Source organism: Castor canadensis, chromosome 3 (genome assembly GCF_047511655.1).
Source record: "Castor canadensis chromosome 3, mCasCan1.hap1v2, whole genome shotgun sequence".
Classification (NCBI taxonomy): Eukaryota; Metazoa; Chordata; class Mammalia; order Rodentia; family Castoridae; genus Castor; species Castor canadensis.
This window is the reverse complement of record NC_133388.1, coordinates 33,493,191-33,508,194: the sequence shown is the minus strand read 5'-3', so window position 1 is coordinate 33,508,194 and position 15,004 is coordinate 33,493,191. Positions and strand designations below refer to the sequence as shown.

General features: G+C 36.6%; 1 protein-coding gene across 15 annotated transcripts in view; it reads right to left on the bottom strand.

Annotated features, from left to right (window-relative positions):
• Numb (NUMB endocytic adaptor protein) overlaps window positions 1–15,004 on the bottom strand; it is a 137,815-nt gene that overhangs the window by 62,370 nt on the left and 60,441 nt on the right. For all 15 annotated transcript variants that reach the window (XM_074067600.1, XM_074067595.1, XM_074067607.1 and 12 more), the window contains one exon: window positions 8,045–8,185. In XM_074067600.1, coding sequence (XP_073923701.1) covers window positions 8,045–8,170 — 126 coding nt within the window. In that variant the 5' untranslated portion in view covers window positions 8,171–8,185. The remainder of the gene's footprint in view (window positions 1–8,044; window positions 8,186–15,004) is intronic.

The window sequence follows — 15,004 nt, the reverse complement described above, 5'->3', positions numbered from 1 at the left end:
TTAGTGTATAGAAATGCTAATGATTTTTCTATGTTGATTTTGTATGCTGCTACCTTGCTGTAGCTATTGGTGATATCTAGAAGCTTCTGAGTACAGTTTTTTGGGTCTTTAAGGTAGAGGATCATGTCGTCTGCAAATAGGGATATTTTGACAGTTTCTTAACCTATTTGTATTCCTTTTATTCCTTCTTCTTGCCTAAGTGCTCTGGCTAGGAATTCCAGCACTATGTTGAATAGGAGTGGAGATAGTGGGCATCCTTGTCTGGTTCCTGATTTTAGAGGGAATGGTTTTAGTTTTTCTCCATTAAGTATAATGCTGGCTGTAGGTTTGTCATATATAGCTTTTATAATGTTGAGGTACTTTCCTTCTATTCCTAGTTTTCTTAGAGCTTTTATCATGAAATGGTGTTGGACCTTATCAAAGGCTTTTTCTGCATCTATTGAGATGATCAAGTAGTTTTTGTCTTTGCTTCTGTTAATGTGGTTTATTATGTTTATTGATTTTCGTATGTTGAACCACCCCTGCATTCCTGGGATGAAGCCTACTTGGTCGCGGTGAATAATCTTTTTGATGTGTTGCTGAATTCGGTTTGCCATTATTTTGTTGAGGATTTTTGCATCAATGTTCATTAAGGAGATTGGCCTATAGTTCTCCTTTTTGGAGGTGTCTTTGCCTGGTTTTGGGATAAGTGTAATACTGGCTTCATAAAATGTGTTAGGCAGTTTTCCTTCCCTTTCTATTTCATGGAACAGTTTAAGGAGGGTTGGTATCAGTTCTTCTTTAAAGGTCTGATAGAATTCAGCAGAGAATCCATCAGGTCCTGGACTTTTCTTTTTGGGGAGACTCTTGATTGCTGCTTCAATTTCATTTTGTGTTATAGATCTATTCAGGTGATTAATTTCCTCTTGGTTCTAGTTTAGATGATCATATGTATCTAGAAATCTGTCCATTTCTTTAAGATTTTCAAATGTGTTTGAATATAGGTTCTCAAAGTAGTCTCTGATGATTTCCTGGACTTCCATGGTGTTTGTTGTTATCTCCCCTTTTGCATTCCTGATTCTACTAATGTGGGTTTTTTCTCTCCTCATTTTAGTCAGGTTTGCCAGGGGTCTATCGATCTTGTTTATTTTTTCAAAGAACCAACTTTTTGTTTCATTAATTCTTTGTATGGTTTTTTTGGTTTCTATTTCGTTGATTTCAGCTCTTATTTTTATTATTTCTCTCCTTCTATTTGTTTTGGGATTTGCTTGTTCTTGTTTTTCTAGGAGTTTGAGATGTATCATTAGGTCACTGATTTGGGATCTTTCAGTCTTTTTAACATATGCAGTCATGGTTATAAACTTTCCTCTCAGGACTGCCTTTGCTGTGTCCCAAAGGTTCCGGTTTTCATTTTCATTGACTTTCAGGAACTTTTTAATTCTCTCTTTCATTTCATCGATGATTCATTGTTCATTAAGTAATGAGTTCTTTAGTTTCCAGCTGTTTGCATGTTTTTTGTCTTTACTTTTGTTGTTGACTTCTACTTTTACTGCATTGTGATCAGATAGTATGCACAGTATAATTTCTATTTTCTCATATTTGCTGAGGCTTGCTTTGTGCCCTTGAATATGATCTATTTTGGAGAAGGTTCCATGGGCTGCTGAGAAGAATGTATATTGTGTAGAAGTTGGATGAAATGTTCTGTAGACATCAAGTAGGTCCATTTGATCTATTGTATATTTTAGATCTAGGATTTCTTTATTGATTTTTTGTTTCAATGACCTATCTATTGATGATAATGGGGTGTTAAAGTCTCCCACTACCACTGTGTTGGCGTTAATATATGCTTTTAGGTCTTTCAGGGTATGTTTGATGAAATTGGGTGCATTGACATTGGGTGCATACAGGTTGATGATTATTATTTCCTTTTGGTCTACTTCCCCTGTTATTAGTATGGAATGTCCTTCTTTATCTCGTTTGATCAATGTAGGTTTGAAGTCTACTTTGTCAGAGATAAGTATTGCTACTCCTGCTTGTTTTCGGGGGCCATTGGCTTGGTAAATCTTCTTCCAGCCTTTCATCCTAAGCCTATGCTTATTTCTGTCAGTGAGATGGGTCTCCTGTAAGCAACAAATTGTTGGATCTTCCTTTTTAATCCAATTCGTCAAGCAGTGCCTTTTGATGGGTGAATTAAGTCCGTTAACATTAAGTGTTAGTACTGATAGGTATGTGGTGATTCCTGTCATTTAGTTGTCTTAGTTGTTTGAAGGTTTGATTGTGTGTACCTAAGTTGAGGTTACTCTCTACTTTCTTGCTTTTTCTTTTCCTGTGGTTTGGTGATGCCTGTCTTTTCACGGTTAAGTTGGGTTTCACTTTCTGTGTGCAGAATCCCTTGAAGAATATTTTGTAGTGGTGGCTTTGTGGTCACATATTGTTTTAGTTTCTGCTTATCATGGAAGACTTTTATTGCTCCATCTATTTTGAATGATAGTTTTGCTGGGTACAGTATCCTGGGGTTGAAGTTATTTTCATTCAGTGCCCGCAAGCTCTCACCCCACGCTCTTCTTGCTTTTAATGTTTCTGTTGAGAATTCTGCTGTGATTTTGATGGGTTTACCTTTGTATGTTACTTGTTTTTTCTCTCTTACAGCCTTCAATATTCTTTCCTTAGTTTCTGAACTTGTTGTTTTAATGATGATATGTTGTGGGGTAGTTCTATTTTGATCTGGTCTGTTTGGTGTCCTGGAGGCCTCTTGCATCTGTATGGGAATATCTTTCTCTAGATTTGGGAAATTTTCTGTTATTATTTTGTCACTTGCACCTCTTCTCCTTCTTCGATGCCCATGATTCTCAAGTTTGGTCTTTTGATGGAGTCAGTGAGTTCTTGCATTTTCTTTTCACAGGTCTTGAGTTGTTTAATTAATAGTTCTTCAGTTTTTCCTTTAATTACCATTTCATCTTCAAGTTCTGAGATTCTGTCTTCTGTTTGTTCTACTCTGCTGGATTGGCCTTCCGTTTTGTTTTGCAGTTCTGTTTCGTTCTTTTTTCTGAGGTTTTCCATATCCTGAGTGGTTTCCTCTTTAATGTTGTCTATTTTTGTCCTGAGTTCATTTATCTCTTTATTAATCATGTTCTCTGTTTCACTTTGGTGTTTATACATGCTTCTATGGTTTCCTTTATTTCTTCTTTTGCTTTTTCAAATTCTCTATTTTGGTTGTCTTGGAATTTCTTGAGTGTCTCCTGTACATTTTGGTTGACCATATCCAGTATCATCTCTATAAAATTCTCATTGAGTACCTGTAGTATGTCTTCTTTTAAATTATTCTTGTGGGCTTCATTGGGTTCTTTGGCACAGTTTATCTTCATTTTGTTGGAGTCTGGATCTGAGTATCTGTTTTCTTCATTCCCCTCTGGTTCCTGTACTAATTTTTTGTTGTGGGGAAACTAGTTTCTCTGTTTTTTCTGTCTTCCCGTCATTGTCCTTGGTGTTGTTACTGTCCCTGTACTGTGTGCAATTAAGTATTTTCTAGCTTGTAATAATAACAATGGTAATATTTAGAATGGCAGGGTGAGAGGAGATGGAAAGCAAGAAGTTAAAGAAAAGGGAAAAACCAATAAACAGAAGTAGGAGAAAACAAAACAAGGAATCAAACAAGAAAGTTTCAAAGGTGTAAACAGGGAGCGTTAGTGTACTAATCGACAGTAAGCTGAACAGGCATTAAAGAGACAGAGAGGATTGAAAATAAAAAATAAAAAGAATAAAGATAAAAATAAAAATAAAAAACAAGTAAATGAAAGAAATATATATATAAATAAAATAGAACAAAATGAAAGATAGAATATTAAAAAAAAAAAAAAACCTCCAAGTTCAAATGCAATGAAGTTTCAGTCTTTTTTTTTTTTTTAGTCTTAGTAATTTTGGTGTCCGTCTCAGTCTCCAATCCTGGAGATGGTGCCTCAGATGTTGTTCTGTAGTTGTCTCATCAAAGGGGACGCATAAAGTAGAACAAAACTCCACCAAAAAAAAAAAAAAAACCCACAAAGTGTCCCAAGTTCAAATGCAATACAGTTTCAGTAAGTTTTTCAGCATGCAGGTGTAGTTCAGTTGTTTTCTCATCAAAGGTAGGGAGAGAGGAAAAAAAAAGAGTATGGAGACAGTTCTGTGAATGGTATCTGTGGCTGTGGCTTGCCTGCCCACTGCTGTCAGCCTGCTGTTGCTGGAGGTGTTATTTATGCAGATCTCAGGAGTGAGCACCTGAGATCTCACCTGGCCCTGCAGGCTTTGTTTACTCAGAGTTCTCCTGTGTGCGAGCCTCTGCTACAAGCTTTCCCCTTTCCAAGCACACTGGGGGAGGTGACACTGCACCCGCTTTTTATGTACAGTTCACTTGGGAAGTGGGTCTTCCCCCCTCTCCCGTGGAGTTTTCCTCCCTCCACCACTCTCACAAGCCTTCCCACTCCTGGTTGCTAGGTGTGCGCCCCTGCTCCCGCCGGAGCCTCTCCGGCCTGCAAGGCTTGTTTATTTACAGTTCCAGGAAGGATTCCCTTCCCCCAATCTTCAGCACTCAGTGCACCCCACCCTCTTTCCCGTGTGTCTTTATTGTTCTTATTGCTTATTACTCAGTTTCTCTTTTTTCCCCAGGCGGAGGTCGGTCTGCCCCAGGGGGCTATGCTGCTCTGGCCCAGGGTTGTCTGTGGAAGTACCATGGTACCGCTAAGGTCACCTTCTCCGCATCTTCCCAAACCGTCTGGGCACGGGCAACTGGTGGCCTAGGGGCCCTCCTGGTTTCTCCTTTTAACGTGAAGTTGAGATTCTCTGTGCCGGCTGGAGGTGTGGAGGGGTCAAAGTTTTGCCTCTTCTCAGTGGTTTTGCCTGCCAGGTGTGTCTCCAGTGTCTCTCCAAGATTTCACTATAGGAGGCACGCTTTCTGCTTCCTCCCTCCAGCCACCATCTTGGAATCCTCTCAGCATAATATTTTTAAGATTCCTCATGGAGTAGCATGTCTCAGAACCTCATTCCTTTTAATGGGTGAATAGTATTCCACCATGTGTGTATACATTTTGTTCATCCATTCACTTGATGGCCAATACTTAGGTTGTTCCCACCTCTTAGCTATTGTGAACAGGCTGTAATCTGCATGGAATATAAGTATCTATTTGAGTCCTTGCTTTTATTCCTTTGGGTATATGCCCAGGAGTGGAACTGCTAGAGTCATATGGTAATTCTACTATTAGTCCTTTTAGGATCATTTTCTTTGTTTTAAAAATAGCTTTCTGTAATTTTTTTAAGGTTGGGACATTCAACTTTTCTTTTTCTTCTTTATTCAGTTTTAATAATGTACATTTCCTAGAACATTCACAGTTTAAAATTTTTCAAAATTATAAGCATAAATTACAAAGTATTCAAAGAACTTAATTTCTTTGGGTCTGTGATAGGCTTTGCTCACTTTCTTACCTCTACTGTACACACATCTACCTGTGCTAGTATATACATACACACTTGTGGTTTTTTTTTTCCTGATTAAGGCTAATTTCTATTACTATCTCCAAATTATTCAATCTCTCTTTCATTTTATATTAAAACAAAATGAGAAAGTAGGCTTTTATGATATGCATTACTTTTAGGTTCCAAATATGAATACAAGTTTCCAAGATTTTCAATGGTTTTTATTCTACTATTTGCTTTAATCAATTTAATTGATCTATTCATGCCAACAACAACAAAAAAGGAAAACTTGGTAGAAAGCAGAGAACAAACATATTTTATACATGGACTGACACATAGTGTAACTATGTGTACTTTAGAAATGTGAAGACAGAAATCATCCCTGTGTCTTATTAGACTATGAGAAAAACATGCCCATTGAAATAAACATATTTAAAAGGTCCCTTTTCTTCTTTGAGACAGTGTCTCACTGAAGAATTGCAGCTGACTATGTTTTAATGGCTAAAATATTTGACACTGGGACTTCTTTTGTCTGTATGTCTTTCCCTAAGTAAGAGACTTTTATTCACAAAAATGCACTTTAGAAAAACTACTATGTAGAATTTCATTCTTGATGAATTAAATCATTTTCCCACTTTTGAAAACATAATTTAAAAAACAGGTTCTCCCACCCCTACTTGGTAATGTTATCCATGAGAAGTAACACAAAGCACTGAAGTAAAAGACCGTAAAATCACCAATTCCCAGCATTAATAAGAGGTAACATAGGGAGGGGGTGGGGGCAGGGGGGAGAAATAACCCAAGCATTGTATGCACATATGAATAATAAAACAATAAAAAAAAAAAGAATCCACAAAAAAAAAGAGGTAACATAATGATCATTCATATATAAGGAGCCATATAGCAATTCATTTAACAAATGAAATTGCCCTTCCTTTCCTAATTAAAGTACATCATAGGTAACCAAACAGCAAATATGAATTACAGAAATATTCTAGCTGGTGAATGAAGAAGGGATGGAAGAACTAGAGCATCATCATCTTGCAACCTTAATGAATTAATAAACCCAGGCAATGACTGTCAATGGCTGGCTGTCATCACAAAAGGATAATCAGCTACTGTGTGCTTTCTGGTAACAGTCCACACTACCAATGAAGCATGGGGTGGGGGTGGGGGATGAAAGCTAAATAAATCTGATAAAAGAAAGTCTGGGCTCCCCAATGGCGCAAGTCTACAAGGCAGAGACCAAAAGGTTTGCAGTTTGAAGCCAGCTTGGGGAAATAGTTCAAGAGACCCTATCTCAAAAATAACCAACACAAAAAAGGGCTGGTGGAGTGGCTCAAGTGGTACAGTGTCTGCCTAGAAAATATGAGGTCCTGAGTTTGAGCCCCAAATACTGGGGGGAGGACAAAAAAAAGTCTGGCCTCACCTAGATATATGGTTGGAAAAAGGGAATACTTCAGGACTCCTTTAAAAGGTAATGTTTCATTTGGCATGTTAAAATTACTACTCCATTAAAAAATTATCTGCTATGCCAGGCATGGTAATGCATGCCTGTAATCCCAGGACTCAGGAGGTTGAAGCATGAGAATCATGAGTGCCTGGGCTACATAGTGAGACCCTGTCTCAAAAAGTGACAGCTACACTAGCAGAATGAAGTATAAGATAAAGTCTACTCTACTTTAATTAACCATTACTCTAATGCTGAATTGTTATATAGGTATCTGTATATTTAAACATATATAGCAGAGATCAAGCAAATTGCAACTGCACAAGATCTGTAAGCTTTTCTCTCCTATTTTCTAGCTGTTCCACTGTCCTCAAAATTCAATTTCACATCCACAACTTCTCATTCACTCTTCTGCAGAAGATGTCTTCACTTCCTATTTCCTTTTGAAAACATGTCTTCAGAAAAAATGACTTAAGGTATGGCTCAAACAATCAAGTGCCTAATTTCCAAGTGTGAAGACCTGAGTTCAAAACCCAGTCCCACCAAAAAAACATATATATTTTTAAATAAAATACATACAGAATATTTTATAAATATATTTTATATATATATATATATATATATATATATATATATATATATATATATATATATATATATCTCCATTGATCTCAGGCCACCAAGAGCACAAACAGTGCATTTGCACCCTATTTTCCACCTTTGCTCCTGTTAAAATAGAAGCAGCATTCTTCCTACTGTCTAAAACCAAATTTACTCACTACAAAATTCCGTTGATAACTCTGCTGATTAACTCTTCAAAGATTTCTAGAACACAGGAGACTTGTACTTAAGAAAATAAACTCCCACTCCCTTTGCCCAACCACCTAGTAAATATATCTCATTGAAAATAATTTGATTCTTAATTATTCAGTATCTTTAGATATTTCGGTATGTATATTTTCATCAGAAGTGATCTTATTTGTACTGATTCCAGAATATGTAGCAGACATTCTTATTTAAATATAAAAAGAAAATCACTAATCATAATCTATTTTTTATTTAATTCTATCATTGAAGCAGAATCTGAAGGAATTTTATTTTGGAGGACCCTCTTTCAACAGACTGTCAGTTCTTTTCCACATAGAGATTTACACAAACAATTGCTTTTACCTTAACTGGGAAGCTACATTTTCCTGTGCGAACCCCTTCTTCATCTGTCTGCCACTGATGTGGACGACTGGCCTCAGGAACATAAACATCTTTCTTTCTCCTAAAACTTTGCCGTAGTTTGTTCATTTTAATTTTAACAACCTGAAGGCAATAAAAGAAATATTTTTGAAGTTATTATCTTCTTACATATTTAAACTTTGGATTATCATACTAGTAAAAAAAAAAAAACAAAACTAATATTCTAAAAGTTAAATGTTATGGCTTTTGAAAATGGAAGTTTGTACATGTAGCCAAATTACAGACTACTAACAATTCCTGAAGACATTCTAAAAACTTTCATAATTAGTAGGAAAAAAAATTCTGAAACACTAAAATTTGAGAGTCTTTTTGGTTTACTATTACAAGGCACTACATGAAGCAGGGACTGCAATTATCTTTTATAAAAGATGTTCAAGAGGAGAAATATTTCCTTTAAATATACTTAAAAAGAAAAAGTTCTATGACTAAATTAATCTAAAGAAGAAATTTCTGGCAAGCCATATGACAGAATGTGATTTTATAACTACAATCATTATAGTAACCTACTTTACATTTAAAGGGTTAAACTACAGTCAGTTGTTTTGTTACTAAAGAGGCACCTCCTGAATGCTGTCAAGGTGAAGCGGAAATCACAAAACTAAAGAAAAATAAGTTCTAACTGACAGGAAACCACAGAACATTCAAGAAACAATGAATAGGCATGATAGAGTTGCCTCTTTCTAGAACAAAATCTCAAAAAGTGAAAACTAATACCTGTGGTTTTCTACTAAGGAGCATGGCTCATTCTTTTCTGGAAGGATTTAAATATCTCAACTAGCTTCAAAGTGATCTTAACTCTAGAAAATGATGTGACAAAGCTATAAAAAGTAACTGGCTCGTCTGTCGTGTTAATTCCCACATGACATCAGGGAAAGTTACTTGAGAATCAAAGTCTGCATTCTGAGGAAAATCATTTTGTATTCTGGAATGCATTATACCATAGAAGAACTATTGCCAAATTAGCTATTTTACACAGACAAGCCAATCTTTGCACACATTTTAGGTAAAAATTCTGACAGATGATTGTAAAAATCCCTGTATTTTCTAGAAATTAATTTAAGCCAATCACTTACTCCTAAACTACCTCAATGAGAGTTAACCTATAGACTTCCCCCCAAAATTCCATAACTTTCTTGAAAATCACTCTTTATACTCTTTCAAATCACATTTTAGAAATAAGTACAGGAATGGGGAACATAGCTCAGTAACAGAACATCCAGGTTCAAATCCCAGCACCACCAAAATAACTTAAAAACCAATCAATCAATAAATACATATATTCATGAACATGAATATAAGAAAATAAAAAGCACCACCATCTTTGCTCAAGCTGGCACTTGATCAGGCTAGACACCTGAAAATCGTCCCTCTCCTACCTTTTCTCTCACCTCTAACTACTGATTTAACATCTGTAATATCTCTTAAATTCATTCCCTTTCCTATCTTTTTTTTTTGAGCCTGGGTCTTGCTATGTTGGCAAGCTATACCTGAACTCTCAATCCTCCTACCTAACTAAGCTAGAAGCTAGGATAACAGGCTTGTGCTGCCTCTGTCAGCTCCCAGAACCAATATCCTAAGCCATTTTTATTAAAATTATTACAAACATCCATTACTTGGTGTGTTTGCTTCCAACACAGCTCCATTCTAATCTGTTCTCCTAACTAGTGCCAGAGAGCTTTCTAAAACATAACTCTGACTGGGCAGCTACTCTACTTAAAATCCTCCAACTGCTTTATATCACCTTCAAGATAAAAGTCCAAATTGCTCAGAATGGCAAACACAGACCTTTTTCATCTGCCTTCTCTCACCAGGCCCCATTCACATGCTAAACTCCTGCTACAATAAGCTTCTTGCAGTCCTCCAAACAAAGCATGCCCTCTTTCAGAGCCTCTGTATATGTTCTTCCATCTGCCCAGAAAGAAAGACCTTTCTCTGTCTCTGATTAAAGTCTACTCATTTTTAGAGTCAGCTCAAGAGTTAACTTCTTTAGAGAAGCTAGCATCTTTTTTCTGATAAGTCCTTCCTTAACTGGCCTTGGTTAGGTTATTTCATATGACTCCCACTGAGGTTCTTTTTGCTGACTTCTATTATTGTTCTCATCAAACCTTAGAATAATTTCTATTTCCTTAATGATAGACTATCTTATTTGTTTAAATAGTACCTCTGCACCCTAACACAGTTTCTGTCACATACTGTAAATTTGAAGAAATGAAAGATAAAATACACCTGCATCACACCCACTGAGAGTATTCCCTAAATATCAGTTCTCAATCTGCGTTCTCTTATTTATATACTATTACTCTTTAAGAAATAGTTCATCAATGTAAACTTAGGTCTTTCTCCCTTATTCAAATTTCTCTGTTTAGGTACATGATGTTGCTTCAAACAATAATTTAAACTTAAATCACCTCTGATCTCCCATCCCTAAAGTCCTGCTCCTCACCACCCCAATTTGTTTGGTTCAGTGAAAACTGTTTGAGAGGGGCTGGGGATGTAGCTCAGTGACTAAGTGTTTGCCTATTATGCATGAGGCCCTGGGTTTGATCCCCAGTACTACAAAAAAAGCTGTCTGAGAGCTACGTGCGGAGCCCTATTGTTAATAGTGCTAAGAGAGCCTTTAGGTGGCTCTCTTAAAAGGTTAATTTCTATATAATGAGGTACTATACACAGAATATTCTAGAAACACAGTCTAGATTCAGGATACATTTCCTATAGGAAACATTACCCGAGCTAAATTTTAAAGAAAGAACAAAAATTAGGCTCATACAGTGGGAAATAGCAATAAAAAAGGTATTTCAAACAGAGGCAATAACATTAACAAAAGCATAGATGCAGGAAATCAAATGCTAGGTAGCAACACACTTAGAGGAGTGGTAGAGATGAGGCTGGAGAAGCAAGAAAGGATCAGGCCCCACAGGGAGCTAGGATTTATAAGAAGTCAGAGCTTTTTAAAGGGTTTAACCCATCACTGACATGGCCAGACATGCAATTTATCTGAGCAAACAGTTTTTGCATCAGGGCAAACAGCTTTCTGACAGAGATAAAAGATCCCTTTCTTGCTATGTCTACTTATTCTAAAGACTGTGTCACACATTTGTCTAATCCCAACCAGCTCCCCACCTGCCTTAACCCAACTGAGTTGAGATCTCATAAACTCTACAAATACTCACTCTTTCTTGACTTCCCCCAATGACCTATAATAAAGTGCTGCTCTCCCTTGATGCAGTAAATTGAGTAAGTTCATCATGTGACCAACAAGAACAGTAAGAATTGGTTACTAATTGTGGGAGCTGAGAGAGAGAGTGAAACCTAAATATGACTCCTGTTTTAGGCCTCAGGAAACTAGAAAGGTGATAAATGCTACACAGAAAAAGATAAGTAGCGTGAAGAGGCACATCCCAGGAGCCGATGATGAAATTTCAAGTTAAGAAGCTGACATTTGAGCTGGGGTATAGTACCTCAGTGGGAGAGTACTTGCTCGCTTGTGTAAGGCCTTTGGTTCAATCCCCAGTGCTGCAAACAATAAAAGAAAGAAAGAGTTTTTTTTCTGGCAGTACTGAGGTTTGAACTCAGGGCCTAATGCTTGCTAGGCAGGTATTCTACCACTTGAACCACTCCACCAGCCCAAAAGAAAGTGGCACTTGAGCAAAAAACTAATTGAAAGAGGTAAAAACAAAAGTTAGCCATAACAGTAGAATGAGAAAGTAAATAATTAATGTAAAGCTCTGAGGAATAAACTTGTGCGGAGTGTTTAAAGAACAGAAGTGAGGGTAGTGTGTCCCATCAAAATTAGGAAAAGAGAGTAATGAGATGAGATGAGATCAGGGAGTTACAGAGCGCAAAGTCATCTATAGCCTTGCAGGCCAGAAGGTTTAGCTTTTTCTCTTTAGAGAGAAATCCACTGACACAATGGATGAGCTGGGTATGGGAGAATTATGGGTTTGTTATTGTCATCTCCCAGTACTTCCCCCACATAACCCTCTGAAAACCAGGTGGATATAGTCCTGAATCTTGTTTCCACACCACCTCTATTATTTAAGTTGGAGAGAGGTATATTACATTCCACTATTTATGTAGGAATTCAAGAAATTCATCTTCACCTTTATACTGGTTAAATTTGTGGCACGGGTTTATAAGGGCTTCTAGGTTGGGTTCAAGTTGCACAGGCTCCTGAATGCCAGATTCAGAGATCAGACTTAAGATCTACAATAGATTTTTCAATACAATCAAGTATAAAATTTGGACACACATTGTTGTTGTTTCGTTTTTATCTTACTCATTAACACAGTTTCAAATAGGTCATGTCTATAATATCAAAAATCAGCTGAATTTTAAAAATTTTTCATGGTAATTAGCTGTATGCCTAACAACAAATTTCTTGGATACTGCTAAGTATATGTGTGTTTCTGAAGATTACATGTACATCCACGTGTGCACATGGTGGGTACATGTGCACCTGCCCCCCACAGTAATTCACTCTCCTTAGAAAAGAACAAAATAAGAAGAAATAATAAATATTAAGTACACACTGTGTGAATTTTACGAAAGGTATTTCATGTGCAAGTTTATAGATTGTTTAGAAGTAAACTCCCTAGTCATAAGAAGCCACATTAAAGGGAAGAGACAAACTGGAGAATCAGTTCCAAAGTGCTCCCTATGAAATATAAACAAAGGGTGGCAAAACAAAACTCCAAATAAAGCAGAGCTTTCTAAATGAATTCTCTCCTTTAAAATAGGCTACACTAACAAAGAAACCTCTTGCGATAGCTTTAAGTGGGACAGGAAGGAGGTCAAGGGGGAGAAGGGGTGAGGCTGATCTAACCAATGTACAATATAAGCCTATGTGGAATTGTCACAACAAACCCTCCCCACTGTACAACGAACATATCCCAATACAAAAAACGGAAATTTTTTAAATAAAAAAAGGCTAGACTAGGCAAGCAAAGGTTTACTGACTTAGTATACTCACTAACTAAGGAGGTTAGAATTCCTAAAAGAATCTTCTATAGCCTGTTTAGTTATATAAGGTGTACTATTAATCATGCCTCTAAACATATCAAAATTCTCTAATAGAAAATAAAGAACATAAAGGAAAAAGATGAAGGGGTGATTCAACTACGATATATTCTAAGAACTTTTGTAAATGTCACAGTGTACCCCCAGTATAAAAATAATAATAAAAAAAAAAAAGTAAAGAAACAGGGCAGGTGGAGTGGCTCAAATGGTAGATTACCTGCCTAGAAAAAGTGAAGCCCTAAGTTCAAACCTCAGTATCATCAAAATAAATAAATAAATAAATAAATGGTAAAGGACTGTATGTTTCATATAGATAAGCTACAAGTTAGAAATGAACTTATCTATTGGAAAAACATAACAAAACTAAAAAAAATCAGAAATTAATACCACAATGGAGCCAGGTGTATTGGTGTGCACCTATAATCCCTGGAGTCAGGAGGCTGAGGCAGGAGGACAAGAAGAGGCCTATCTCAGAAAAAGAAACAAACAAATAAATCCTAAAGGAGGGGTGGTGCTAACATGTGGTTCAAGTGGTAGAATGCTTGTTTTAGGCTTGTTTAGTAAGTGTGAGGCCCTGAGTTCAAACCCCAATACCACCCAAAAAAAAAAAAAACCTAACAAAATGAAGAACCTCAATGTGGTATATGTAGTCAGCTTTGTATTTCCAAAGTTATATTACTTTGGTGTTTAAAAAAAAAAAAAGCTTTAATGAGACTTACTGGTCTGTAACTTGACAATGATTCAAAACTTTTTCTATCCTGGTTATTGACATTGGAATGGATTACTTTGGCAAACTGTAAAGGTCTTACCTTTCAAAAGTATGACTTAGGGTTGGAGGTGTGGTGATAGAGTACCTGCCTAGTAAGCACAGGGCTCTGAGTTCAGTCCCACACACACCCACACCAAAAAGTATAACTTAAGGATTCTAGGAATTAAACATTATACATCCCAAACAAGACACACTAGTCTAACAGAAGAATTTCTTCTAATCAGTAAATGTAAGTGAAAAGTCATCCACTTGAGAATGAAGACAAGCAATAAACTGGAAGAAATTATATGCCACACATATAAACAAAATGTTAGTATCTGTTATGGTTTGGGTATGAAGTATCCCTCCAAAAGGTTCACATGCTGGGTGCCAGTGGCTCACTCCTGAAATCCTAGCTACTCAGGAGGCAGAGATCAGAAGGATCTTGGTTTGAAGCCAGCCCAGGCAAACAGTGCAGGAGACCCTATCTCAAAAATACCCTTCACAAAAAAGGGCTGGTGGAGTGGCTCAAGGTATAGGCCCTGAGTTCAAACCCCAGTACTGGGGAAAAAAAAAAAAGAATCTGTTTGGGGTGGATGTTGGAGAATGATGGAAGGGATGAATCTAATTAAGATATATTGGATGTGCTTATGTAAATGTCACAATGAATCCTCCTGTACAACTACTATATGCTAATAAACTAAAAAAAGAAAAAAATAATCTGTTTGCCAATTGACTCAGGACATTCAAACAAAATCAGTAGTACTTGGCAAATAAATGCCTGCCAGTGAAATCAACATAGCTTGTAAATTTATTGTTATTCAGTAAATTCTGACACAAGTATGTCTATGTTTCTGACATAGCTCTCTCACAACACTAACTTAAGGCCCCTCATGTATATAAATTATAAGGAAGATTAGATGATAAGGGATATGCTTCAGAAAAATGCTACAAGAAAAAAAAACCCTACAGCACATACTTGTTATACATACGAGGTACATAGACATACTCATGATTCTGATACTTAAGACTGTTTCCATGTAAGATAAAAAAAAAAAACATCGAGTAGCCAAAATGTTTAATTTTTACATTAGTTGATTCCAAATGTAACTATATAT